A 25,277-nucleotide genomic window follows, 5' to 3' on the forward strand; every position below is an offset into this window, starting at 1 on the left:
AGATGTTTCCCAGTCTCCTGTTACAAAAGCCACTATTTTGTCAACGATGTCTTCAATGCATTCTGTTTTACTTTTCATTGTAAAACTCACCAACAAGCAACTGATGGATCAGCAACACGCATTGTCACTTTCACTTGTCTTAAAAGCTCTTACTGGAGATCCAGGGGATACTGTTATTCTGAATCCAACACGGGCCTTGAATGTCACCTGCTTGGAGAATAGTAGGCGGGCCTGCTCTTGGGAACTTCGCAATCTGCAATGACTGATCTGCTGGTGTATTTAGAGAAAATGTCTTAGCAAATTATTGAAATCCTGGATTCAGATTCCTTATCGCAAAAGCTCAACAAAAGTTAGGGAAAGAGCTTAGTCCTTCCTAATGGAAAAGTGAAAGCCTGCACCTGAATGAAAACGTGCAAAAATAGGATGATAGAAAAAAGTAACCTTCAAGGGAAATTACTTTTCAGAATACTTCACATGAAGTATCCAGGCGTGAAATTTCACAGACCAGGTTATCAGCTAACAAACCTTTGCTATTCATTCAGAGTAATCAAGAGGTTCCCCCAGCAAATGAGCCTAATTCATTTAAGGCTAGTCACGTGGTATTTTACGAACCAAACCCATCCGCTTGTGTTGCTGGCAATAATGAAGCAGAGAAATATGTTTTAAATCATTGGGTATCCTCCTTTTTACCTAGCTCTCCTTTGTGGCGAGCCTTTGAATTAGAGGAATGCAAATAACTTAACCTCCGATGGCCACCCTGTGCAAGGTCTTCATTCTATAAAACTCTTACAGATCCCTTTCCTTCTCATGATGATGAATTTCATTTCAATCATCATAATATTCTGACTTTGTTTCAAATTGTTTTTGATTTGAGATTAATAGCTCCAAATTATATCAACCTGGTTCGAATTTCTTCATCATGGATCAACTGTATTTTTTTCTAATTCGGTGGTGGATCAAGTTTAAAGAAGCCTTTTACCGATAGATTTCCATTGCTGCTCTTTTCCAGGGAAGAACGGAAAGATTTTGCTTGTTGTACTTTGTCACCCTATATCTCACCGTTATCTCTAAATGAACAGGCTGGAAATGTTAAGGGTTGTCAGCAAAGTGGGTGCCAGTCAGGTGTTTGAGAAACCAGTGCTTTGTAATGTGGTTGATGGGGGCTGTGGACCTGGGGCTTGGCTTCTCAGGGTTCTGAATGCAGCCTGATAAGAATACAGTATGTAGCTGGAACATTATGGGCCTAAAACATCTGTTTACCTGCACTCAGTCTTCAACTCTTTTAGAATCTTTTTTGATTATTTCCTTGGTGGAAACTTCAGGGTGAAAGAAGTTTCCATTTAAAAGGTTTTAAGATCTTTTCTGTTCCAGCAATTCCCTCCATAATGGGTCACACTAAAGGGGGTCTGTATTAATTGTTGAAATCAGCAATTAGATGGAGGATGCTAATAGTGATGTTTTCTGTATGGTTTGCGTTTCTGATTTAGGTTTCTGCTGTAGATGTACAAGATAGGCTTTCAGAACGTGTTATCTAACATTTACTTGCCCTCTATGTGTAATTTCAGTCAAGTTTTGACTCATCTGCAGGAAGAAATATTAAGTGCTGAGAGTTTATTTCCAAATACTACTCCATTAATTGTTAGGGATTATAATACCAATATTTTTGTGAAACTCCTATAAGAAAAGCGTCTTTTTTTTTTTGCAGGACGCATTCTGGGATTTAGCAGTCAATTCTTCCTAACCAAAAAAAGAATAAGCAAGCCGACATTTTATGGCATTGGCCATTAAACCTGCCAGTGATCAAGTGACAGATCATTTCTCCTGGCAGTGTGGAAACTCAGAATCTTTGCTGGACTATGTATTAATTGGATATTATCCTAGAGTCAATGTAATGAATAAACGTAACAGTTATTGGACAGACCAGTCAGTTGTTATATATTTGCTAGACGATTTAGTAGATATTGCTCATCTAAGCAAAGGGAGACATTAGAACATATGCAAATAGAGTCTACTCTAAAGACCTCTACATGAAGCAGCAAAACACCAAATCCATCTATAAGTTTGCAAATGTTATAAAAGTCTTATTTCGTAACTTTGGTGCAGCAGACAGGCATGTTGCTAGCAAATCCTTCATCTACTTACTCTACGATCACCAAGAGGCAAGACAAAATAATACCGGATGCTAGGCTAAGCAAAAAAAAAAAAAAAAAAAAAAATGAACATCGGGGTACAAAATTCTGATGGTCTCTAAAGAATGCCTAAGGCACCAGAACCACAAACAAATTCCGGCGCATTACTGCACACTGTTTAGGTAAAGATCATCTGAAAAAACACTCTACCAATAGACTAAGATCTCTAGCTGGTCCATGTGAATGAACTTTATGCAGTCTCTAAGGCTCCCAGTTCCCCTTTTGGTCGTATTCCACTCAGTCTCTAAAACTATGAGTTTGCAAGGCCAGTCCATTGACAAACTAATCAAAGTATTCAATGACTGTAAAAGCTAAAAAAGTGGTAGGCCCAGATGGAATTGGTGTCGCTATATTAAAATCAGGCCCCAAACATGGGTTACTAACCTTAAGCAGTTGTATCATTTTTGAGTAGACTCTGGTTCCATACCATGTTCTTGGAAGGGGTATAATATTATCCTGTCTTCAAGAAGGTGGACTGAAATGACCCCAGAAATTATCGTCCCATAGTTCTACTGGATGCGATTGGTAAAAGTTTGGTAAAATGCCTTTTAACAAGGTAGTTAGCTTTGGTTCAGTCGAAGGACCTCTCACCGATCTAACAATGGGGATTTAGGGAGAGTTGGTCCATGTATGTGGACAACATAATTAGCTCTAATGATGATCGCAGAAAACTACTTAAGGATAAAAAAAAAAGGTACAACTTTGTGACATTTATAGATTTTGGTATTGCACTTGATAGTACACGGTTAAGGCAAACGTTATTAAAATGTGATAGTCAAGATTTTTCTGTTCTGTCTTTTAATGAATATATATTGTGAAAACTGGTTAATGGTTTTATTGGGTTCAAGCTCCGATTATGCTTTATAAATCTCAGTTCGAAATGGATTAAAAGAACGGTGCATTTTAGCTCCCTTGCAATTTTCTTTATACCTAGCTGACTAACCCGAATAGATGAGTAAAGGTCATTCTCATCCACCAAAGCTGGGTACAAAAATACTTTCTTTGCTACTGTATGCAGATGACCTAATCTGAATAGCTCTTACTTACACAGGGCTGGAGAGGCAGTTAGCAGCTTTCTCTAGCTACTCAAAAAAAAAAAAAAAAAAAAAAAAAAAAAAACTTGAACAGTGAATTAAAGTAAAACGGAAAAAAAGATCATATGGCCACCAGAGCAAAAACTAGGAACCAGTTGTTTTTTTAACGATTTCAAACTTGTAATAGCAAAACCCTACACTAATTAAGGATGATTTACCTTTAACTCCCCGTGTTAGGGTGCATATTTTTAGAGCAATTGCTACTGGGTCAGGCCTTAAAATGTTTTTAGTAGCCTGAGAGCTAAATATATGCCCTCTTTAGTTAAGGTATACCCTGCAAAACTTCCATTTGCAGCTGTTTGTATGCAGTGAAGATACTCCCAATATCGCCTGTGAACAATTATGCTATCATTAAATCCAAACTACGGAAATCATATTAGGTTTAGGGCAGTCTTCATTTATTGAGATGATCAGTCTAAAATAAGCTTTAACCAGCATTAATTTTAAAGCCTATGCTTAAATTGTACGTTATGTATATAGGCTGTTTTTAAGTTTTGAAAATTCTATTAAAAATGTATTTGCAATGTTTTATCCCGTGACTTGAGAAAGGTTTCTTCTCTCTATAATGTATCTTTTCATGCTGCTCATCAACTAGACAGGCAAGTGGGTCATTTTCTAAAGCAATTGTGAAAGGTTTACCATTTAAATTAAAAAAAAAAAAAAGAAAAAAAAAGTAAGAGCCATCACAATGATCGGATTCATTGTCTGCCTATTTGAAGATTTCAAATCAAGTATCAATCAATCAAAGTAAGTTTCATTCGGTTTTTGGACATACCATAAAAGCAACATCATAGAAAGGTCCAAAAGCTAAAAACAGAGCATACAAAATGTGCAAAGTAGTGCTGTTAAAACATACATAATAAAGAATTAAAAATCAAGAGTATCTGACATGTTAAATATACCTAAAAATGTTAATGTATACGAAAAACATACATAAACACCTGCCCCAAAAGAAAGGCACACTCCCCACTAAACATACAAGGTTACTACTCACAACTATGTCTCAATCTCATTGCAGCTCTCAAAAAGCTAACTAAGTTAAAGTTGATTTCTTCCGGGAGCAGTTGAAGACACAGGGCAAGACGAATCTGAGAAAGGTTTCAGCAGCGGATTAATATAAACTTTTCTTGAGACCACATAAAAAGGACAAAACAATGCAAAGTGCAAAGTATTCTGCAGAAAGAGACTGTTGCCGCTGCAGGGATCACATAAGTGGCCCTACTCCTGCCTCGGGAAAAGCTAACAAAGCTAAAAAGTCAGTAGGTTCATTGTAAACATTGTTTCCTGCTTACTATCATACATACTCCTTACAGCTGAGAGGTAAGGCTCCAGGGTTGGAACTGATCTTCACAAAATGTGACTCGTAGCACAAGGCATCTGCAAGACTGCCTGTTCTGTCCATGGACCTCTGCTGCATAAAGATCTTCAAGCTGTGTGCGATCAGCTTTACCTATTCTCTCTGGAGTCTGGAATAGTTCAGCCCTACCTAGACTCTGTAAGGTGTCCCTAATATACTGGAGCCAAAGAATATGGTGTGAACGGTCAAGGGATAAACGGTCCTTTAAAATGTCCTTATTAAATGTTGTCTCGTCCCTTCACGAATTACTTAACGAGAGAAAGAGGATGGAACACTAACGTCAATTAGGTAGCCAGCGCCCAATTCCTCGTGCACTGAAAAAGTAGGGATACTCACTATGAGGAACGCACAAAAGCAGCCTACGGAAGGTGTTTAACTGATTGCAGCTGGCCCTGTTTAACACACCCAGATCCCACTCCCATAAACTGCCATGGAACGCATTTAGAACTATAAACTTGCAGTAAGGCCCTAAGAGGTCCTCGTCCAAACTTTGAAGCAAAATTTAAAACGGCAGCGTTTGTCTGTATAAATGTCTCCCGTTTCCTAATCACCAACGGGCTCCAGCGCAAGGAGGAGTCAAATAACATGCCCAAGTTTGAAAACTCTAGTCTTTGGTAGAATTCCCAACAAAACTTGCTTCTTTTTGGATGAACGAGGACCGACCACTATTACGAAGGATAATTTTTTTTTTTAAACATTAACTGCTAAATTCAAGCCATTGATAAACGAAGCAAAGGAGTTCGGTGGGTTCTGCAAGCCCGTAGCAGTCTTAGCCATAAAAACTGTGTCGTCCATATACAAGAGCACCAGTAGCCGAGCAGAAATCAAAGCCTGCTCCAATTTGTTAAAATACTGACTGAATAAAAAAATGGGCCAAGATACAGCCCTGCCATACTCCACAATAAATAAGGAAGCAGCGCATGCAATTGAGATTCTTAGAGTAATACACTGCAGCTTTAGTATTTATGTGGAGATCCCTTAACCCCTTTGCTGCCAGGCCTTTTTCCTTCCTGTGCCGAGCCTTTTTTTGGCTATTAGGGGCAGTTCGAGCTTAGGCCCTCATAACTTTTTGTCCACACCAAATTTTGCGGCTTTTTTTCCCCAACATCCTAGGGATTCTAGGGGTACCCTGAGTTTGTGGGTTCCCCTGAAGGAGACCAAGAAATTAGTCAAAATACGGCAACAATATAGTTTTAAAAAACAAAATGGGAAAAAAGGGCTGCTGAAGAAGGCTTGTGTTTTTTTCACTGAAAATGGAATTAGAAAAGGTTTTGCGGTGCCAATATCACCATCTTCCCAGCTTTCAGGAACAGGCAGACTTGAATCAGAAAACCCCATTTTTCAACACAATTTTGGCATTTTACTGGGACATACTGAATTTTTACTATTTTTTGAGCTTTCAGCCTCCTATCAGTTAGTGACAGAAATGGGTGTGAAACCCATGCTGGATCCCAGACAGCTGAACAGGTCTCAAAAGTAGATACAAGTATTAATTCAGCAAGGGGTAATTTGTGTAGATCCTACAAGGGTTTCCTACAGAAAATAACAGCTGAAATAAAATAAAAAAATGAAATTGAGGTAAAAAATAAATAAAATAAAAAAAAAAGGCATTTTTCTCCACGTTTTACATATTTTCAAAAGCAATATACCGTTACGTCTGCTAGACTCTTCTGGTCGCGGGGATATATAGGGCTTGTAGGTTCATCAAGAACTCTAGGTACCCAGAGCCAATAAATGAGCTGCACCTTGCAACGGGTTTTCAATGTATACCGGGCATACAGCAATTAATTTTGTGAAATATAAAAAGTGAAAAATAGGTATCAAGAAAACCTTTGTATTTCCAATATTGGCACAAGATAAGGTTTTGAGAAACAGTGGTTATTTGCACATATCTGAATTCCGGGATGCCCATACTAGCATGTGAATTACAGGGCATTTCTCAAATAAAAATCAAATATATATATATATTTTTTTTTTTACACACACGGTCTTACATTTGGAAGATAAAAATATAGAGAAAGACAAGGGGAAATAAAACTTGTGCTATTGTGTGTTCCCCCAAGTCTCCCGATAAAAATGGTACCTCACTTGCATGGGTAGGCCTAATGCTCGCAACAGATTTCAATGTAAAGATGTGATGTGTCCATGTTGCGTTTCCTGACGGGTTTCTTGCAAAGTGCCTAGCTGATTTTGGCCTGTAGCCCAGTCGGCACCCTAGGAAAACCTACCAAACCTGGGCATTTATGAGAAATAGGCACATAGGGGAATACAAGATGGGGTGACTTGTGGGGCTCACCAGGTTCTGTTACCCAGAATCATTTGCAAACCTCAAAATGTGGCTAAAAGAAGAAAAAAAAACTTTTTCCTCACATTTCAGTGACAGACAGTTCTGGAATCTGAGGGGAGATACAAATTTACTTTTACCCAGCGTACACCCAAGTATCCCGATAAAAATGGTACCTCACTTGTGTGGGTAGGCCTACTGCCTGCGAAAGGAAATGCCCCAAAACACTAACTGGACACATCAGCATTATCAAATACAATCTAACTGTTTTTGTGGGGGAGGTGTGTTGGGACACCTGCGTTTTTGGTCCTGGGCTCAGCAGCCATCTAGGGAAACCTACCAAGCACAGACATTTCTGAAAACTAAACACCCGAGGGACTCCAGGGAGGTGGGAGGTGCGTGGATCCCCCAATGTTTCCTTATCCAGAATCCTCAGAAAACTTCAAATTTAGCCCCCCCCCCCCCCAAAAAAAAACCTCACATTTTTCCCCACCTCTGTGTTGGATCACTGCACTGGGACATATTTCCTACCACCCAACGTTCTCCTCAGTCTCCCAGTAAAAATGATACCTCACTTGTGTAGGTGGGCCAAATGCTTGTGACAGGGAGGAGCCAAAAACATGTTGAAATTGAGGGCGAACCAAAGCAGGTCCAAAAGGGCAGTTTGAAAAATAAAAAAACATTTTAGGCTGACAAACGCAGCAGAATTTTTATTGGTACGGATGAGACAATGCTGGGTGGTAGGAACTTTGTGGATTCCTGAAGATTCCGGAAGGTTGCATCACAAAAATGTGGGAAAAATGTGTGCTTTCCAGCAAAGTTGGAGGTAAGAAAATGGTGCGGGTGCCTGTGAAGCACACCACCCTAGAATCACCCATATGTACAGTTTTCAGAGGTGTCTAGGTCTTGTGGATTTTTCTACATGGCACCGTCTCAAAGTCCATAAAGTGCAGCCCTCACCATTCCAAGTGGGACGATTTGGAGAGTTAGCCAAGCTCTCATGGCCAAAATGTAAAACCAAAACCCAAAATAATCAAATGTCCTCTTGCCTGCCATGTGATGAGATGTTTTAGTGTGCGAGGGAGAGCTGAAAGACTGTTACTCCCGTCAGTTGGGGTGGGGGCAAAACCAGGCCCATACTGTTTGGTAGCCACCACCCCTCTATATTTATTTTTTTAATTCCCTGCCATCTAGTAGACTTTAAAAAAAAAAAAAAAGAAAATCCCGCCCGGGTGTGGATCAGGGGTAACTGCCCCAAAATGCACCCCCCCCCCCTGGTGTGTAAGTGGCTTCTGACCCTCTGACCCTCCCGCCACCAAATCGGCCGATCTGGTCTAAATACAATTTGCCCCCCAGGAGAGCAACCCTTGCCTAGGGGGTCACTCCCAATATATAAAAAACTAAAGTAAACAAACAAAAATATATCCCTGTTGCCTAATTATAATAGGCAGATCTGGCCCGAGGAGGGTCAGAAAAGGCCTAAAAATATTTTGCCCCCCTTGGAGAGCGGCCCTTGCCCAAGGGGCCACTCCCCTTACGCGCAAGTATAAAAAAAAAAAAAAAAACCCTTGAGTCAAGTGGTTTCTGCCCCACTTGGGGGCAGATTGGCCTAATAAAAATAAGGCGATCTGCCCCCAAAGGGGGCAGAAATGACCTAAATATTATTTGCCCCCTAGGGGAGCGACCCTTGCCTAAGGGGTCACTCCCCACCTCTAAAAAACGAAGAGAAAAAAAAAGAAGGGATCCCTGGCGCCTAGAGGGGGCAGAAAAGGCCTTGAAAAAAAAACTGCCCTCATGGGGAGCGACCCTTGCCCAAGGGGTCAATTTCCTTATCTGAAATAATCCCTGGTATCTAGCAGGCTTCACGATCTGGCTGCTGAAATGCTCTGAGAGACATCAAAGGGAAGGAAATCCCTTTCCTTCCCTTTGAAGCCTCTCAGGCCCCCATCACATGATCAGAATAGAAAATGCAAAGCATTTCTCTTCCGATCAGCGCAATGGGAGGTGGCCTCTAATAAGGTCAGCACGCGGACGTCAGATGTCACTGGGGGAGGGTCTGGGTGGAAGGGGAAGGGCTTCCCCTTCCATCCCTACCCTGAGGAGGTGGGAGGGAAGCCCACAGAGAGAGCACTAGCGCTCCCTCCGAGCTCATGTGCCAGGACGTAATGGTTACGTCCTCGGCACAGGAGCACTGTGCCGGCGGACGTAACCATTACGTCCCCGGCACAGAACCGGTTAAGGAAAAGGAAAATGTCCCGATCCACCCCCACGGACAACATAATCTGCCAACGTTTATGTCTATTTACCCGGTCAAAGCCGGGGCAGGGGATGGTATATTTACTTAGGACCATATGGAAATTCAAACACGGGTCAACTGTAGACCAACTTGCAAAAAAAACATAATGCACATCAGCTATATTATGTTCCTCAACTCACATCACTAATCTAACCAGAAGGACTTGCCCCACCACCTTCACAACTGAGTAATTCACTGAGATGGACCTGTAACATTGGGGGATTATCCCTGTCCCCCCTTTTTTTTTAAATAAAATAAAAAAATAACAGGGACAATAATCGAGTTGGCCCAAGACTGCAAGGGATCCACAGAAATAGCCATGTTGATGGCTGTAGACATAACAGGGGCCCAGACCTCTACATCGTTTATAAATAAATCAGGAGGTATTTCGTCCAGTCAGGGTGCCTAATTCTTGATTAAACCAGTTATAGCTTTCTTGACTTAATCAAAAGTGACTGACAGTTTTGAAATCCCTTCCACCATAAATCCTCCAATACAGGCGCTGTTGGATAGTTTATTATAAGCCTCCTCGAAATAAGACACCCAGATGTCCTCAGTAATATGCAAGCCTAGTAAGTGAGCAAATTCCGGAGCCACAAAGGGGATGTTGACTATACTCCAAAACTAAGAGCTACATTTCAATGTACTTGCCTTTAATAAGGTTTTCCCAGGCAGCATTCCTTAAATCATTCTTATTCCGCACTAATTGCGGTTTTTACTCTTGTCGACAAGTATTGACTACAGAATCCCTTGGCTTAGTAGTCAAGGCGCACTTAAGACTTTTGAGCACCCAGAAGCATCATCAGTTGAAGCATCTAGGCATCACATTAGGTTTCCGAAAGTCAATTACCTCCAAGATGGACGACACTGAGCTGTATATTAATAAGGTGGCCCTGAAAACGTCACCAGGATTAGAACTGTTAAACGAAATCGGAACTCATTTTCACAATGAGAGTACACGGTCCTATCGAGATTATAAGGACCTACTGGAGACCACCTTAACCTTCTTCCCTGACTAGTGGGCTTGGTAACCCCCCGACACCAATGTTTTTCTTCTGAGCCAGCTGAGTCCAATGAAGTGAAACACAGAGGGTTATGATCACTGAAAGGGCTCAATGATATCCTAAACTCAAAGATGCAAGGGAAAAAGGGCGCAGAAACAAATATAAAGTCAATAAATTACTCACAACCCCGCCCAGTGAAAGTGGTATTAATTTCCATGATGTTTGGGGAAAGCTTGTCCAAGGAAAAAACTAATTTAAGATCACATTTAAAATTGAACCTTGATGAGAATGTTCCATGTGCAGACCTGGTAAGGACATACAGCCCTAAACACTACTCCTATCCACCCTGGGATTCCCGCATAAATGACCATTAAAGTCACTTCAAGCACAATGTTAGCCACAGACAATTTGGAACCATTCGGTTTCCTCAAGAAGGAGCTCAGGGTATGAATGTTGCACCCATCATACATGAGGCACTAACAGCAGCTTTGAAGATCCAGCAGAGGAGAATGTTAGAACCTGCAGTGCAGGAACTCCCAAAGGGAGTACTCCAATCCATCCCTTAAGTGCCAGGAAACTAAGGTAATCGGATCCCCTTTCAGCCTACCAACCTGCAATACAATAGCAGAAATAAAGAATGCCCTGTACCCATCTAAAAAGAAACTGTTAGAGGTAGTCTAAGTCTCTTGCAGGCAAATCACCCCAAAACCTCTAATAGAATCCAACCACTTAGGAAGCTTAAATTTGGCCGCCAGCTAAGCAATGTCTCAGCTGATGAGTTTTAACACTTTAAGGTTAGGTTCAGGTAAGACCTCAGTCCACTGATTCAGTAAAACCATGATGGCTCCGCCCGCACGCTTCCACCAGTCCAGTCAATCACAAGCGTCAAGGGATGACAGGGGGTGGGGGGCATAACTATTGGAAACATCCACCTGGTAAGGGGCTGCATGCAATCCGTCTAGTTCTGATACTGGCAGCCTTGGAAATTGCCTGTAGGTAGGCTGTCTGGCACAGTCTTCTGGCAGGCACAGGTCTGTAGGAAAAAAACCAAGGGAAGGGAAATAATAGAAGTTGGATGGCTGCTAGCATGTAGGCCGCCGACAGAGGCAAGGACTCTTCCTGCAGCAGAAGGCCTACTGAAATAAATTGTTACACAGGCCCCTCCTAAGGTTTTTACATCTTTACCTAGCCAGTTTACCCTTCTCACCATATTGATCCAGCCATCAACATGGGCCCCCATTGAGTAATGCAAACCCAACCAGTGTTTTCCCTTATTTTTCAGTTGGTTATAATTTTCCAAGGTGGCAGCTTTAAGCAGGAACGTTGCCCAGTACAACAACATGGGATAAAGCTTCAAGAAGTAAGTTAAAAACAACATTATTTATGGGAGAAGGTGAAAATTCACTTCCTCTAGAAGGGATATTATTAATTAAGATTAAAATTAGAATCTTCTATAGATGTGCCCTGCAAATGGGTGCATCTTAGTCTGGGCGAGACTGTCCCCACAGTAGCTGAGGGGATACCTCCTATCCTCAAATCAAGTTACTGGACGGGTCTGATCGGTGGGCATTAAATGAGGACGTAGCAAGGTGTAGACATTATTCCCACATGCACTAGTCGACACTGTGTTCCTCTCTCCCTCACCACAGGTTCAATTAATGAAGTGTCAACCAGGGATAAGGGAATAGGTGCAGAAATGCCTGCAGAGGCTCTCAGAGTTTGTATGGATGAGTTAAAATTTTCAAACTCTGGTTCTATTTCAACCAATAGAAGAAAGAATCATCTCTAGTGTAGCATCCAAAGTAGCTATTAAATTACCTTGGAGATTATCCAATAAAAATTTCCAATTTATCCTTTTCCCTAATATGCTAGTCGTTATCCTTCGATGACCACCCCCGGCAATTTCTCTTAGGCGCTTACATTTACTACTAGCCTCAACTCTCTTCCTCTTTCCTAACACCACAGCGTCTTTGTTCGAAATCACCTGCGCAACAGGTTCCAGGGGTACAATGGACATACAAGGCTTTAGTAGGAAACTAACCTTGATTGCAGAAGAATGGCCAGTCACACCACCAGTTGACAAAGGCGAGCTCGCTGACCCCTGGACCGCATCTGAAGGTACAGGCAAATGTTCAATAGTTGCTAAGGTCGAGGAGGTGACGGAAGAAAGAAATAAGCAGCCCTCCACCACCCAGTCTCCTTGTTTAGAATGCCTAAATGACATTTCAAAATCCCATCCAAAGCATTATTAGTGTGAGGCTTGGGAACACAGGAAGACATCTTACATTTTCTCATGATTAGCACAGTAAAAAGGGGTGTTGACATAAAGGGACAAACTCATGCAGAACCTAGTGATGCAAAAGTCAGAAATGGCCCGGCATCTGTGGGCAATGACGCACCCGGTCTTGGCCTGGTCACCTCCCAGGGGCGTCCCGCTCTGCAGGTAGCCATCAGCGCTTTGTAAAGTGTTCTCCCAGTCCTTGCCCTCATGCTAGGGGTCAAAGTCCCACCCCAGCAGGGCTGAAAGTTCAGGATGCAGTAATGCGGGCAAGGGAAACCACTGTCAAGACTCCCCATGCTGCAGGCACTTTGTAGTGCATTCTCCCAGTCCTGGCCCTTCCTGCAATGGTGGAATGCTGGGGGGCATGGTTCCACCCCAGCAGGGCCGCAAGTTCAGGATGTGGTAATGCGGGCAAGGGAAACCGCTGTCAATTTTCTAAGTTTGGTGTAATGCATTTTTATTTGAAAGGAAATCTAGATCCATTTACTCTGTTGATTTATATTAAGGTTACATTTGGCATGTTTCCATTGCATGACAACTCTAGGGTCAAAGAAAGAGGGTTGGCGGGCTCTCAGAGCTGTCAATTTTGTAATGCCCGTTTTCAAGATGTAATCCACGTTCAATTCTTTTGTCCTGGTTTGTGCAATTTGAGAGATAAATGCATTGCACCTATTTGTTTCAACATATTAAGAGGCTCTGTATCTAATGTGGATCCTCCCTCAGGTAAATACTTGCTAGAGGTTAAAAAAAATGTCTTTTCATTCCTAAATTTTAGTACGAAAACTGAGGGTTATTGTGTTATAATTTAGGGACGCATGTATCACTTTGTTAAACTTTTAAATAAGCAAGATTCACATGATGAAATTAGGCTGTTCCTCACAATTTCTATGGAAGAGACAATGCTTTCTTCTTTCATCCGTTTTTGTTTTAACTGGTCATATTTATAATATTTCCAAAATTTGTTGCATCGTAAAATTGTTTTATTCCAGTTGCTATGGATTTTTAAACTGAAATGTTACAATGTTTTCTTTCTTGGTTGCAATTCGACTATATTTTAACTATTTGTGTAATAACTGATGTTCAACGGTTTCAGTTTAGCAGCGTATCCGAGGAGCCACTGCTATGTTTATTTAAATAAATAAAATGTGCTGCGACAGGGGAACACCATTTTCCATGTCTATTGTGAGGTTTGGAAGGGGCTGTGCTAGGAGAACTGAAATAACAGAGAGACTCTTGACCAGGGGATACAATCAAATGTTACTGACCACTTCCAACAGCAAATTGGGTAAAATGGACCGCAACAAGATGATCAATTCATCACAACGACGCAAAGAGGATACCACTATTCGCTTCATCACCCAATTTCATAATGGCCATCACTTAATACGGAAACATCTTCGAAAGCACTGGCATCTTATTAGCAGTAATCCTTCCATCCAACAATTCATTACTCAACATCCACAAATAGGGTTCCGTCGGGCCCCCAATCTTCGAGATAAACTCTGTCCTTCCTTTTTTCAACAAACAGTTTCTGAACCTTATTTTCACAAACCTAAAGGATTTTTCACCTGTACCAAGTGTTCAATATGCAAACTGGGACTTAATAGATCGACTACATTGCACATCAATGACAAAGAACTCATGATTAAGGACTTTAATTGTGAAAGCAGAAATGTGGTATATTTGATATTCTGCCGATGCCAAAAGGCTTACATTGGAAGCACGATCCGCCCCTTAAAACTTCGAATTCAAGAACACTTTCGGAACATTCTGAAACTGGAGACCAAGGCGCCTTTAGTGGAGCACTATAAAACATTCCACCATAATGAACGATCCTTCAAATTCAGTGGAATACACTGTATCACTCCGTCCCCACGGGGTGGTAACCTACATTTACGACTACGTCAAGAGGACAGCAGGATGATCATTCAATGTGATACGGTGAACAATGGTTTGAATCAGGATCACGAATGGCACTATTGGCTATTGTAAATGATGTATTGTTTTAGTTGTTTTGATGGACTGCAGTTCAGGTGTTTATTGACCTACTATTATCTTTCCTCCCTCTCAAATTGCTGGTTCTCACCATGAGTTCTAACCTGTTCCCTCTTTCGCTCTTATTCCTTTTTATTGGGTTTGTTGTCCAATTACTTTCTTCCTCATGATTACACTATAGTAAGTATATTTTCCATGATTCTACTTGCAGTTCAATGGTATGTTTCCATTTTTTTATCACTTTCTGATCATCTCCGTTCCTTATGTCTATTTTTTTTCTATATTAGCTTATTGTCCCCATATAGGGTTTTGAACTTAATTTTGTTAAAATATTTTTTCAAATAATCTTTTCCCAAAAATTCCCTTCACAAATTGTTTCCCACTTCTCCCCTAATTATGCTTTGTTTTTCTTCCAGGCTATTTTCTTTTCTCTTTTTACTCCCCTTTTCTGTGCTTTGTTCTTAATTTCTTAATTTCCTACTTGTTTATATTGTTGCCCATACTACTGTCCTGTGGGACTTATCATTAGCCGTAGTCTCGATCTCCTTCAATATGGCCGCCACTATTCTATTACACGTCGCACGCTGTGTCCCTCCTCTGTCTCGTTGCTTTCGAAACAGAGAAGGGACGCCTAGTTATGAAAACCGCGTTGCTGCCCGACAGCGTCTTAGCGATTTATCACAGGACGCGCCGGTGACTCTTCGGCAGAACTTCCTTTGCTCACCGTCTCGTTAGGTAAAGTTAACTCCTTTTATTCATAGATTATTTATTTACTGAGAGCTTGGATTCCATTTACCTAGTCAAGTAGCCTTGCCTTAGAAACGTTTCTAGCTTGTTAGAAGGGGAGCATTATTTAACGATTTAAAGGCCTTTTGTTGCTAAGCTTATCACGAGTATGTCGCTTATATTTATTTGTTACGTCATGATATTTTCTCATTTTCCTTTTTGATATATATACACAATTTAACAGTGGTGGTTTACAAATCTGTGACATGGTTCAAGGTGGCAAGGTTGATACCATAAACATTAGGGTGTTTTCATTTATGTTACTTAGTAAATATTGTTTTTAAATGAGTGTTTTCAAAACATGTGGTATATAATTTCATGTTTAGATTTCTACCCACAATTGTGACAATTGATGTCAGAAGTGTTTTCATTATGTTCTGAACTGGGTATGTTATCAATCCCTTGTTTTCTTTTATTTTCTTCTCACTAATATTTTTCACAGGACGTTTCTAATAGTATTTGTTTGTATGCACCTCTCTTAAGCATGTATTAACATCACGCGAGTGCCAGCATGTATTTTCTTGCCTTACTCATCACTAAGACAGGACAATAACAATTTAATCTTTCTTTTCATTTTTTTAAACCAATGAGCAGTGAAATGAACTCTCCCAATCTCACTTATGGTCTTAATTTAACATTCTTCTCATGACTTTAGCCCTTGGCTCACACTTGGGAGTCTGCTATGGGCTATACATTTATATCTATTTGTTTCACCCAGAGGGAGCACAACATGTCTTGCATCACTTGCACCGAAAGCATGCTATCAATCTGGTAATACTTGTTCGGTATGTGACTTATACTGTCCATATATATTTTCTACAGCCTTGAGAAAGCCCCCGCTTACTCGCTAAAGGGGCGAAACACGTGTTGGCTGTTACTCCATCGAATATTGCTACTTGATCTCCCTCCAACCTTGGTATTAGTTGATTGGACTATAATATTGCTGATCCATGGAACTTAACCTCAGCTTCAAGATTGTCATAAATTAACTGGACTACAAACTTTTGGAACTGATTTCCTTTCTTATATGTAATAAACAACTATTGAAGCATTGTGCTTATTATTAGAAATTTTTGAAGTGGGAATTCACCTCTAACTAAGCTAGGAGAACTGCACCTCCAAAATTGGTTGTATGTGGAGGCATTGATAAAGAGGCAGTGGCGGGAATACCCGCTACACAAAGTGGATTGTAGGTGACATGGGCAAAGGAAAAATGGTTACTCTCAATCCCTCCAGACTCATGCAAAGGGTACCAAGGCACGTTATGGGGATTCCTTAGAATTGGGTTTTGCGGGATAGCATGACAGTCACTGAGCGCTGCTCCCCAAACAGAGATAACATGCATCATCACCCTTGCCACCAATACCAAGGAGTAACGAGATAATGTCTCCCTACTCCTGAAATTCAAACTTACAGAACCATAAACCAAGCAGGCCTGCCCTCTGGCTGCATATGGGAGCCAGGTGCAGATATGTTCTCTCCTTCTAGGGCTGGAAAAGGCCTCCAATGACCCAATCTCACATTGTGAGTTTGGGAGTTCGAGCAAGAGCTAGCAGCGGAGTAGAATCTAAGAAAAGGGCATGAAATAAGGTATTAGGTAGGAGAGCAGCAGAAGAATGAGGGACAGGTGGTGCTGTAAAAATGCTTGGGGTATTGGGCACAGAGCATTGCAGGCGAACTATTAAAAACTCAGTCCATTAGGCGAGGCATGTGGCTCTACTGCCAATGGCACTGAGTAATTAGCAACCCCCATCCAACCTTTATCACCAGGGATAGTTTCTAGGCACTACAGCATATGGAGCAAAATGAAGGATTGCATTGTCCAGTCAGGCGTCTATCCTCCTGAGGTGAATAACATGAGTACCAGTAAGTTGAGCCACAAACATATATTATCAGTAGTAGGAAAACAAGTGGGGTGAAAGTGCACTGTAAGGATGGCATGTTTGGGTTAATTGTTCTCTGAAAGACTTTGATCATCATGGGCTTATGGACTCATAGTGGTGCTCACAGTCCACACATGAATCTGTCTTTTCATACTGTGTTCATCACTTGTCGGCCCCATACACCCTTCATAAAATAGTATTCACCCTTTTCTATAACTGCTGAGTTACTATGCTAGATGGACCGAGTAGCCACTGGGTAGAGTACGTTTTGCTTGGTTCTCTGATTAACATGAACACGGTACTTAATCAGAGTGACTTAGCTTAATTTAGTGTGCCTACCAGAAGACACACTTCAATGTGATGGGTCACAGCTGAATAACCCAGTTGGGATGAACCGGTTTCACTTGGTGCTATATAATTTGTGGACTATCATAATGTTTCTCCAGCACATGTGGAAAAGATCTACTTTTTGTTTATAGCTGCTCTAAGCCAAACGTAGAGTAAAATTAGAAGCAGAATTCCTTAGCTTTAAACTCGAGCAGCAAAAGTAAAATATAACTAGAGAATAAACAACCAATGTACACAAACTCATTGATTCCAAGTTTCTTTCTCCAATCCCCTCAAATGTAGCAGGATGGAAGGCACCTCTGCTGATAAAGGTGCACGGAGTATGAAAAGAGTAAACAAGCTCCTGTAGCTGGTCTCCTCCATTTAGATGGACTACAATTTACAGCTCCCTCTCAATATGATGTGTTCCTTTCTTTACTATATTCCCATCTCTTTCTATTGAACCCTTGCTCATGATTTGTACTACATTTGTGTGCACTATTTTAGTTTCGCTGACTTCAGACTTCTGTTCGCTAAAGGATAGAGTGATTTTGGGATAGCTTTTTGGCACAATTCAGGACTGGTGTTCCTTGTGGACAATTGTGAAAAGCCTGCGACTCTTCAGCTCATAAGTAATTGGTTCCCTTCCCTAATCGACTGGTGAAAGATCCAACAGAAATCACTTGCACCACTCCACAGATTCCTATAGTCTTCAAGGAAAGAAACTGGACTGTTTCTTCACTCTTCCGTTAGTCATAGTAATGGTTAGATTTACGCTCAGCCCTGTGTTACCCACTGTCTCATTGCCTGGTGCATCCCATTCCTGACCACTAAGCACCGTCCTCCCATTAGGCTAAGGAGCTTCATCGGATCACACATGTGGCCAGTTGTGTGCAAAAATACACCTGTGATTAGATCCAGGGCCAGTCTCACCCTCCTTCCAAGCTCTTCCATCAACATTTAGAATTGTTTTTTACAGTATCATATCAGAAAGGGCTCTTTGAAAATGCGCTAAGTGACTTGGTTCAGGCACAATATAATTTGAAGATTTGACTAAACATTCGATTTTAACATTTGACAAACTAAATCAAAGCCCCTTTTCTAAAGGTACTATTGAGTGGGTGGAACACGTCATTTAAGAAAGCAAATGATTTCCACAATAAAAGCAGAATAAGTTCTACCTGAGGAACAGCAGGCAGGAAATAGGCAGAGGGCTGAGTGAAGGCTCCTAAGAGAGGGCCAGGCATTGTTCTCATTGTCGCCAGTCTCTGCATGTACTGATTGGTGAGTATCGCCTTCCTTTCTTCTTTCCGCTGTGCAAGAGCAACGTACAGAGGCTTTGTGCTCACTATGCGACCATTCATTTCAGTGACTGCTTTGGTGGCTTCTTCTGGGGACGAAAAACACACAAACCCAAATCCTTTGCTGTGTCCACTCTCTGTCATGACCTAAAGAGATCACAAAAATGGCAGTATGAAGCAAAGTGATCACATGGAAAACCAGAAGACAAAAATGTATTTTTCACTTATATCAAAATATGCATCCCATAATGTATACATACAATTTTAAGGTGAATAAACCATTGAGAAATGCAGAATAGACAGGGGGATTCCACATCCAATATAAGGTTAGCATTTGCTACTGTCACACATCCAGAAAAACAACTTAGAAGGTGAAAACATGCCAATCCTGTTTACTTTAATTCTAATTTTTGTCAAGTACGAAAAAGCCCTTTCAGGTGGCATGGAGCGGAGACATGTGAGAGTTCTATCTTCAGCTGCGTGCCCAGCATTAATCAGACACTGCACTTACAGTGTAGCCTTTTGACGACACTTTTCACCTGCTTTGCGCTTAGGCCCCGAGGGAGGGCGCAACAGTGATAAAGTATCCAGACACTTTAATCATAACACCTTGAAACGCAGGAACAATTAATAAAGTCAGACGTTATAGCAGGGCACAGTTATTATAAGATCAGGCTTGCCCCCGCAAAGGACAATCGCCTGTTTTTAAGTTAAAAAAATCTCCTTAGGGAAAGAAAGCACAAAGCAGCTCTAGTATCAGGTGCCACCCTGTGGTTTTAGGAGAACTACCTGCCAAGAATAAACAAAGCAGGCGTGCTTAGATAGCCAGGTTTTGCAGCACAAGTGAAGTACCATCACAGAACACGTGGTAAGGTGAATAAGGCGTCCTCTGAATCTCCCCCGTCCCCTTCCGAGAACCCTTCTGAAAAAGTTCGTATTTCAATAGCCATCCGCAGTTGTGGGGTTCTTAGGTTTAGTTCTACAGTCGTTTCTATATCTGGTATTGTCTTTTTCTTTCACTGTGATGGTCCGTCTGCTTAGCCTTTAGGTAGCAGCGTCCTCAATTAAATATGTGCAATAAATAAATAACGTCCTGTTCTTACGTAACTTGAGTATGGGTCTTTACTCTGAACTGTTGAACCACAGTATGCTTGTATATGTTAACAGATGACACCCTGTAAGCTTCAGGCAAGAAATATGTCCATTGGGAAGGTTCTGCCTAAGAGGAAAAGGCCATGAAAGATGTGTGAGATATACACGAAGACCACCTTTGGAGTCCAAGGTTAGCTTTTTTTCCCTTCTGGATAACTTGGGATGAATTAGTTACTATCCTCAGCAGTCAGCTACAAAGGCGCATGTTGGCACTAAAAGAAATTGGTGCTGAATCAAATAAGATTGCCTACCTACAAAACTACCTCTGAATTAAATGAGGACTATTCCCAATTTAAAAACTACCGACCTAACCTTTTCCTGCTACCCCTAACAGCACATTTCTTAGATAGCGGCTTTGGAATTAGGTCATGGAAGAAAAGGAGTCTATCTCAACCTCATTTTAGATTTTTTAACTCTAGTCATCATCGAAGTCTCCAAACAGCACTCGGAAGGGCATCAGCGCTATACTTCCACATCAACACTGTCTCTCTGATATATTAGGGCAGTGGCAAAGCTCCTCACTAGTGGACAAATCTTTACTAACTCTATGCCCAAAGGTTCCCCCAATCAATTTGGTCTTGAAGGATCAAGGCAGGATTCGCACAGGTGACAACAAAGTCTCCTTCAGAGGCCCACTGCACTAACCACCTCAGTGTTCAATCTTTAAGTGAAACAATGTGAAGCTCACCTTCACATTACATCTGAAAGTCTTAGTTTTCGACGGTTTTGATCAACTCATTCAGTTTATCCTCCAGGTTTTGCAATCTGCAAAAGTCTTACTCCTCGACTCCAGCCTCCACGTTAAGTTCGCACATTTTGTCTTTCACCACCTTCACTGCTCTCTCTATATGTTATTGACATTTGGCGTATCACTCAAATCACTCCCGGAGGGGTATTTCTGCGCTCCACTTGTGTAGGGAGGGTCACAGCAATAGAATAAAATAGTTTTTCCTGAAGACAAAATGATTAGTAGAGGAGTGGATTTCGTAAGGCAGTTTGTTCTAGTAGGAAGGGGCTAAAAAAAAAAACCAAAGAAAAGGCTCTGCCACCAGATTGAGATTTCTTTAAATATGGAATGGTTCAGCATGTTTTCCCACTAGATCTTACATTTCTCTTGGGGCAATAAGGTCTTAGCTTTTGTGCAATATAAGTTGGACCCTTCCCCATGAAAGCTTTGTGCGTAAGGCAGCATGCCTTAAACTTTATTCTTTTTTTTAATTGGTGGCCAAAGTAATGTTTTAAGAAGAGGAAGTGAGGCTGTGCCTACAGGCTGATTACATATAAGCCTAGCGGCTGTGTCTTGTACCACTTGAAGTTTGGCTAGTAGGTTTGCATTTACAGATGCCAACAAGGAGTTACAATTATCCAGCCAACTGCTTATAAATCCCTGCACTAAGGTCTTCCTACAGCTGATAATGGCAAAAATACAAGTGCTTTCAGGGCATATGCAAGGTGTGGCAACAAGTACCAATCTTAGATGTAACCTGATCTTTTATAGTGCGGTTCTGGTCCAGCCGAACACCTAAGTTCTTCACTACCTGCTTAGGAGGAAGTGCCAAGTCCAGATTGGCCGGCTACCAATGGTCAGTCCAGAATCTGAATGCTTTGTCAAATAGCAATATTTCCAATTTAGCTTCGTTTAATTGAAGACAATTATGGGACATCCATGCCGTGACTGCTTTCATACCAGAATGAAAACATTGTTTGGTAATCCCTGGGTGTTTATTGAACGAAATCACTATGCACAGGAATGCATCTCAAACCCAAACATTCTAAGTGCTTAAACTAAGGGGGCGACATAAATCTTAAAAGGGTGGCTCAAAACAAGAACCCTAATGGAAGATATGTACGGGCCTAGGGACACTGATCTATCACTCAGGAAGTCCACAAGCCCTTATAAGGCTGTCCCTTCACTGCCACAGTCCTGCAATCTCTGTATAACTTCGGATGAGACACCTTAGCAAAAGCAGCAGACAAATCTAGTAGCACAAGCATAACGGGAGTGTAAAAATCAAGGGCTAATCTGATGTAATTTAACTGCCACTAGAGCTGTTTCTGTACTGTGAGCGAAACCCAGATTGTGAGGGGCCAAGGAAGGCGTGTTTCTCAAGATAATTACTTCATTGATTAGACCCTCCAGAAATTTTCGTAGTAAATGAAGGGGAAATATGCCTGTAATTGGATAAATCCGTAGCAAGAGGTAGGGCCTGTTTTTTGGATAGGAATAATTTGAGCTCGTTTCCAAACCTTCTTGGGTGAAAGCTAGTATAGACGGATTGAATAATGAACATATGGCCTGAGTTAGAGGCTAAGCAAGTAGAGCCACTATTCTTGGAAGGCAAGCATCAGCGGGAGAGCCAGACTTTCCTGTTTTGAGGTACTTAGCAATTTGTTTTTGGGATAAACAACGTAAAATCAGGCGGGCTTCCCAGTAATTAGAGATGGGGACTTGCGTAACAGAAGCTAGGAGTTCATCCATTATGGGCTTAGTAAACGTATCGTAAATAAGGTTTATCTTTTGTTCAAAGTAATCTGCTAGAGAGTCACATAGATCGTTGTTAGGACTTCGATTGCTCATGGTTGCAAGCCCGTAGGTTGGTAGAGTACTTCAATGCTTTGTAAAAAACCCTGGAAGAACTGCTTGCTGATTCATTTTGTTGAGATATTTGAAGATTTACGAGCTATCCTAATTTTTCTATGGTACGTAGAGAGTGCACGGCGTTCTCATTTTTTGCATTGAAATTTTTCTAGACGCAGCTCAGTGGAGTACTATGCAGCATGAGTCCTCCGACCAGTATTTGACTTATTACTTAATGCGGTGAGATGGTCAAGGGTGGAGACTAAAGCTTTATTAAATTCCTCAAGGATATCGTCCATATTTAGGGACCTTCTAGACAGAGTAAACTTAAATTTGTTGGCGAACGAATCAGCATGTATCTTGAGCCAAGGTCTAGGTTTAATCGTTTTGGTGGGACGGGATTTCTCACAACACTGGTTTATAGAAACCAGAAAATGAATCAGATGATGATCTGTCTAGAATAACGGAGAAAAAGGGAAACATTAAGTCTAAAGCATTAGTTGATGCAAGGTCAAGCGTGTGACCGGCTACATGGGAAGGACCAACATTTTTAATTGTAGCCCCAGGAGGTCATGGTCCAAGAAGAGTTGCAAAACCCCTGGGTCAGTGTTTTTCCCCCGTGATAGTTAAAATCACCAAGTAAAATTAATTTTTGGGCAGTTAGCACGAGGGGCAATATATTCTATTAGTTTGAGCGAAATCTCTTTTTTTGCCCGGGAGTCTATAAAGTAATGCTCCTCTCCATGATATCTTTGATGCCAAGTCCATCTTAAATATACAGATCTCTGCCCAATCAGTAACTTGTTTATCCACTAATGTGACCTTGACCAGATATCTGTAGGCAATAGAAATTCCGCCTCCTATTTTACCCCTCCTTATCGAGCCTTAAGATAGGATATCCTTCTGGAATAGCTGAATTAATAGTTGGGAGGTCGAAGGGCTCACCAGGTTTCAGTGAAAAAAGCAATGTCAGGGGTCTGGGAAGAAAGAAGGTCCCAAGCTTCCACCGTATGTTTGGTTAAAGACCTGATGTTGCATAAGAGACAAATAATGTCTCTGGCCACATGCTGGGGCAAGCTAGAGCTTGTTGTGTTATTGAGTGATGAAGATTTGCTATTTAGCGGGGCTATCGATTTTGAAAATTCTTGCTCACTGTTTAAATGCAAAAGATGTAGCAAATCTACAAGGGGCGACTCCTCCGCTAGCAGCAGGAGCTGAAAAACTTATGGTAAAAACATAATAAAGTTGGTTTATTATGTTTTACTATAAAAGTGAATGGGGCCACAGGCGTGAGGGGGACGGAGAGGGAGAGCATATCACTCCCCCCTCAATGTGCATTTATGTTTGGCTGGCTGTCTCGGGCCGGACAAACATACATGCACAGTAGATTCTCTCCAGCCCAGCAATGCAGTGGGCGCTCCCATCCAATCCTGATGCTGCTTTGAGCGTCAGGATTGGCTGCAGGGCAGGCTCGGAGTCTGTGCCTTCAGTGACAGAGAAGCAGAGCGGATGGAGCGGCGCGGGAAAAAGGTATGTTTTATTTTATTTCCCCCACGCCCCCCATCCTCCCTGTCGCGCTCTGCGCAGCCCCTTTTCCCTCCCGCAAGCTGCTTCCGATATCTACACGAGAATTTACACGTTGAACAGGCCACAGGACCCTCAAGATTTAGGGAGAATTTGTTATAGCCTCGATTAAAACATTGCAACTTAGCATATATCCAAGCATTTGGGCAGAGCTAGTAATACCTATTTGGATGAACTCCTCTGAGGGGCAAACAGTTCTATTAGAATTACTAACCTTAAATAAAGGGGCAGGGTTCCTGGCGATGGTTGGGCTTGCCTTCGGCGCTCATTCAGCACATCTGCTTCACATCCCCACTTCCATGTCATATTTATGCCTAAAAGGAGTCAACCATTAGAACGCTAACACCCACAGGGAAAGGAAATGAGGTCACAGGAAGTGTGCAGAAGAAATAATTCTTTCTCTGCAGCAAATCAGAGAAAACACTTAATCTCACTGCCTTTTCACATGCGCAGCCTTAACGGACTACAAAATTGTCCATTCTCCTGGTTTTTCATTCACCATAGGGATGAAGGGAATCTTTTTTACGTCACCATTCAGCCATGGCAGCAACAACAGTGACTGATGACTTTGGAGACATTGTTGCACTATGGTGCCTTGAGCAGGTCTACTATCAACCCTTCTAGTCGGCGGCGGCATAAGGCTACTACACCCTTAGTGGTGAAGCTTTGCACTATTCCAGTAAAATACCCTTGCCTCTCCTCTCTCCAAACACCATCTGAGAACATAATAAGACTTCAGTCAATCTACAGGACTCTGGTAGTTAGGATTTCACAAACCAGGCTCCGCGTTGACAACATACCAGACCAATCACTATAAGCCACCCGGTGACTTATCGGGTCAGGCAGCCACAGTCACAGCACTATTCAAATCATTCCAAAGCTGTGTCAATGCGCGCAACTCAAAGTTGAGTCACAGAAAAACTAAACAATCACACCTGCTCTGTCATCGCTATGGTCACAGGCACTTTTGTCTCCCATTTAGACTCCTGTGCCTGGGTACCTCACTCTCTTTAAGAGATGCCCTTAAGGCCAGAAGCTTTGACCGCAATCAGGAGCCCACATAAAACACTATTTTGTGCTCTAGCCAAGCCTCATAGCTCGCTAGCTTCCAAATCCTCAGACATTCTAGGCCTAGTTGCCTATTGATTTATTCACCTTTAGCACAT

The 25,277-nt window shown here is 41.6% G+C and overlaps 1 protein-coding gene across 1 annotated transcript in view; it reads right to left on the reverse strand.

Annotated features, from left to right (window-relative positions):
- The window catches only part of PABPC1L (poly(A) binding protein cytoplasmic 1 like), a 428,971-nt gene that overhangs the window by 130,410 nt on the left and 273,284 nt on the right, over window positions 1-25,277 (reverse strand). The window contains exon 9 of the mRNA XM_069243541.1: window positions 18,678-18,944. Within this exon, the coding sequence (XP_069099642.1) occupies window positions 18,678-18,944 (267 nt within the window). The remainder of the gene's footprint in view (window positions 1-18,677; window positions 18,945-25,277) is intronic.

Source organism: Pleurodeles waltl, chromosome 7, assembly GCF_031143425.1.
Source record: "Pleurodeles waltl isolate 20211129_DDA chromosome 7, aPleWal1.hap1.20221129, whole genome shotgun sequence".
NCBI classification, from domain to species: Eukaryota; Metazoa; Chordata; class Amphibia; order Caudata; family Salamandridae; genus Pleurodeles; species Pleurodeles waltl.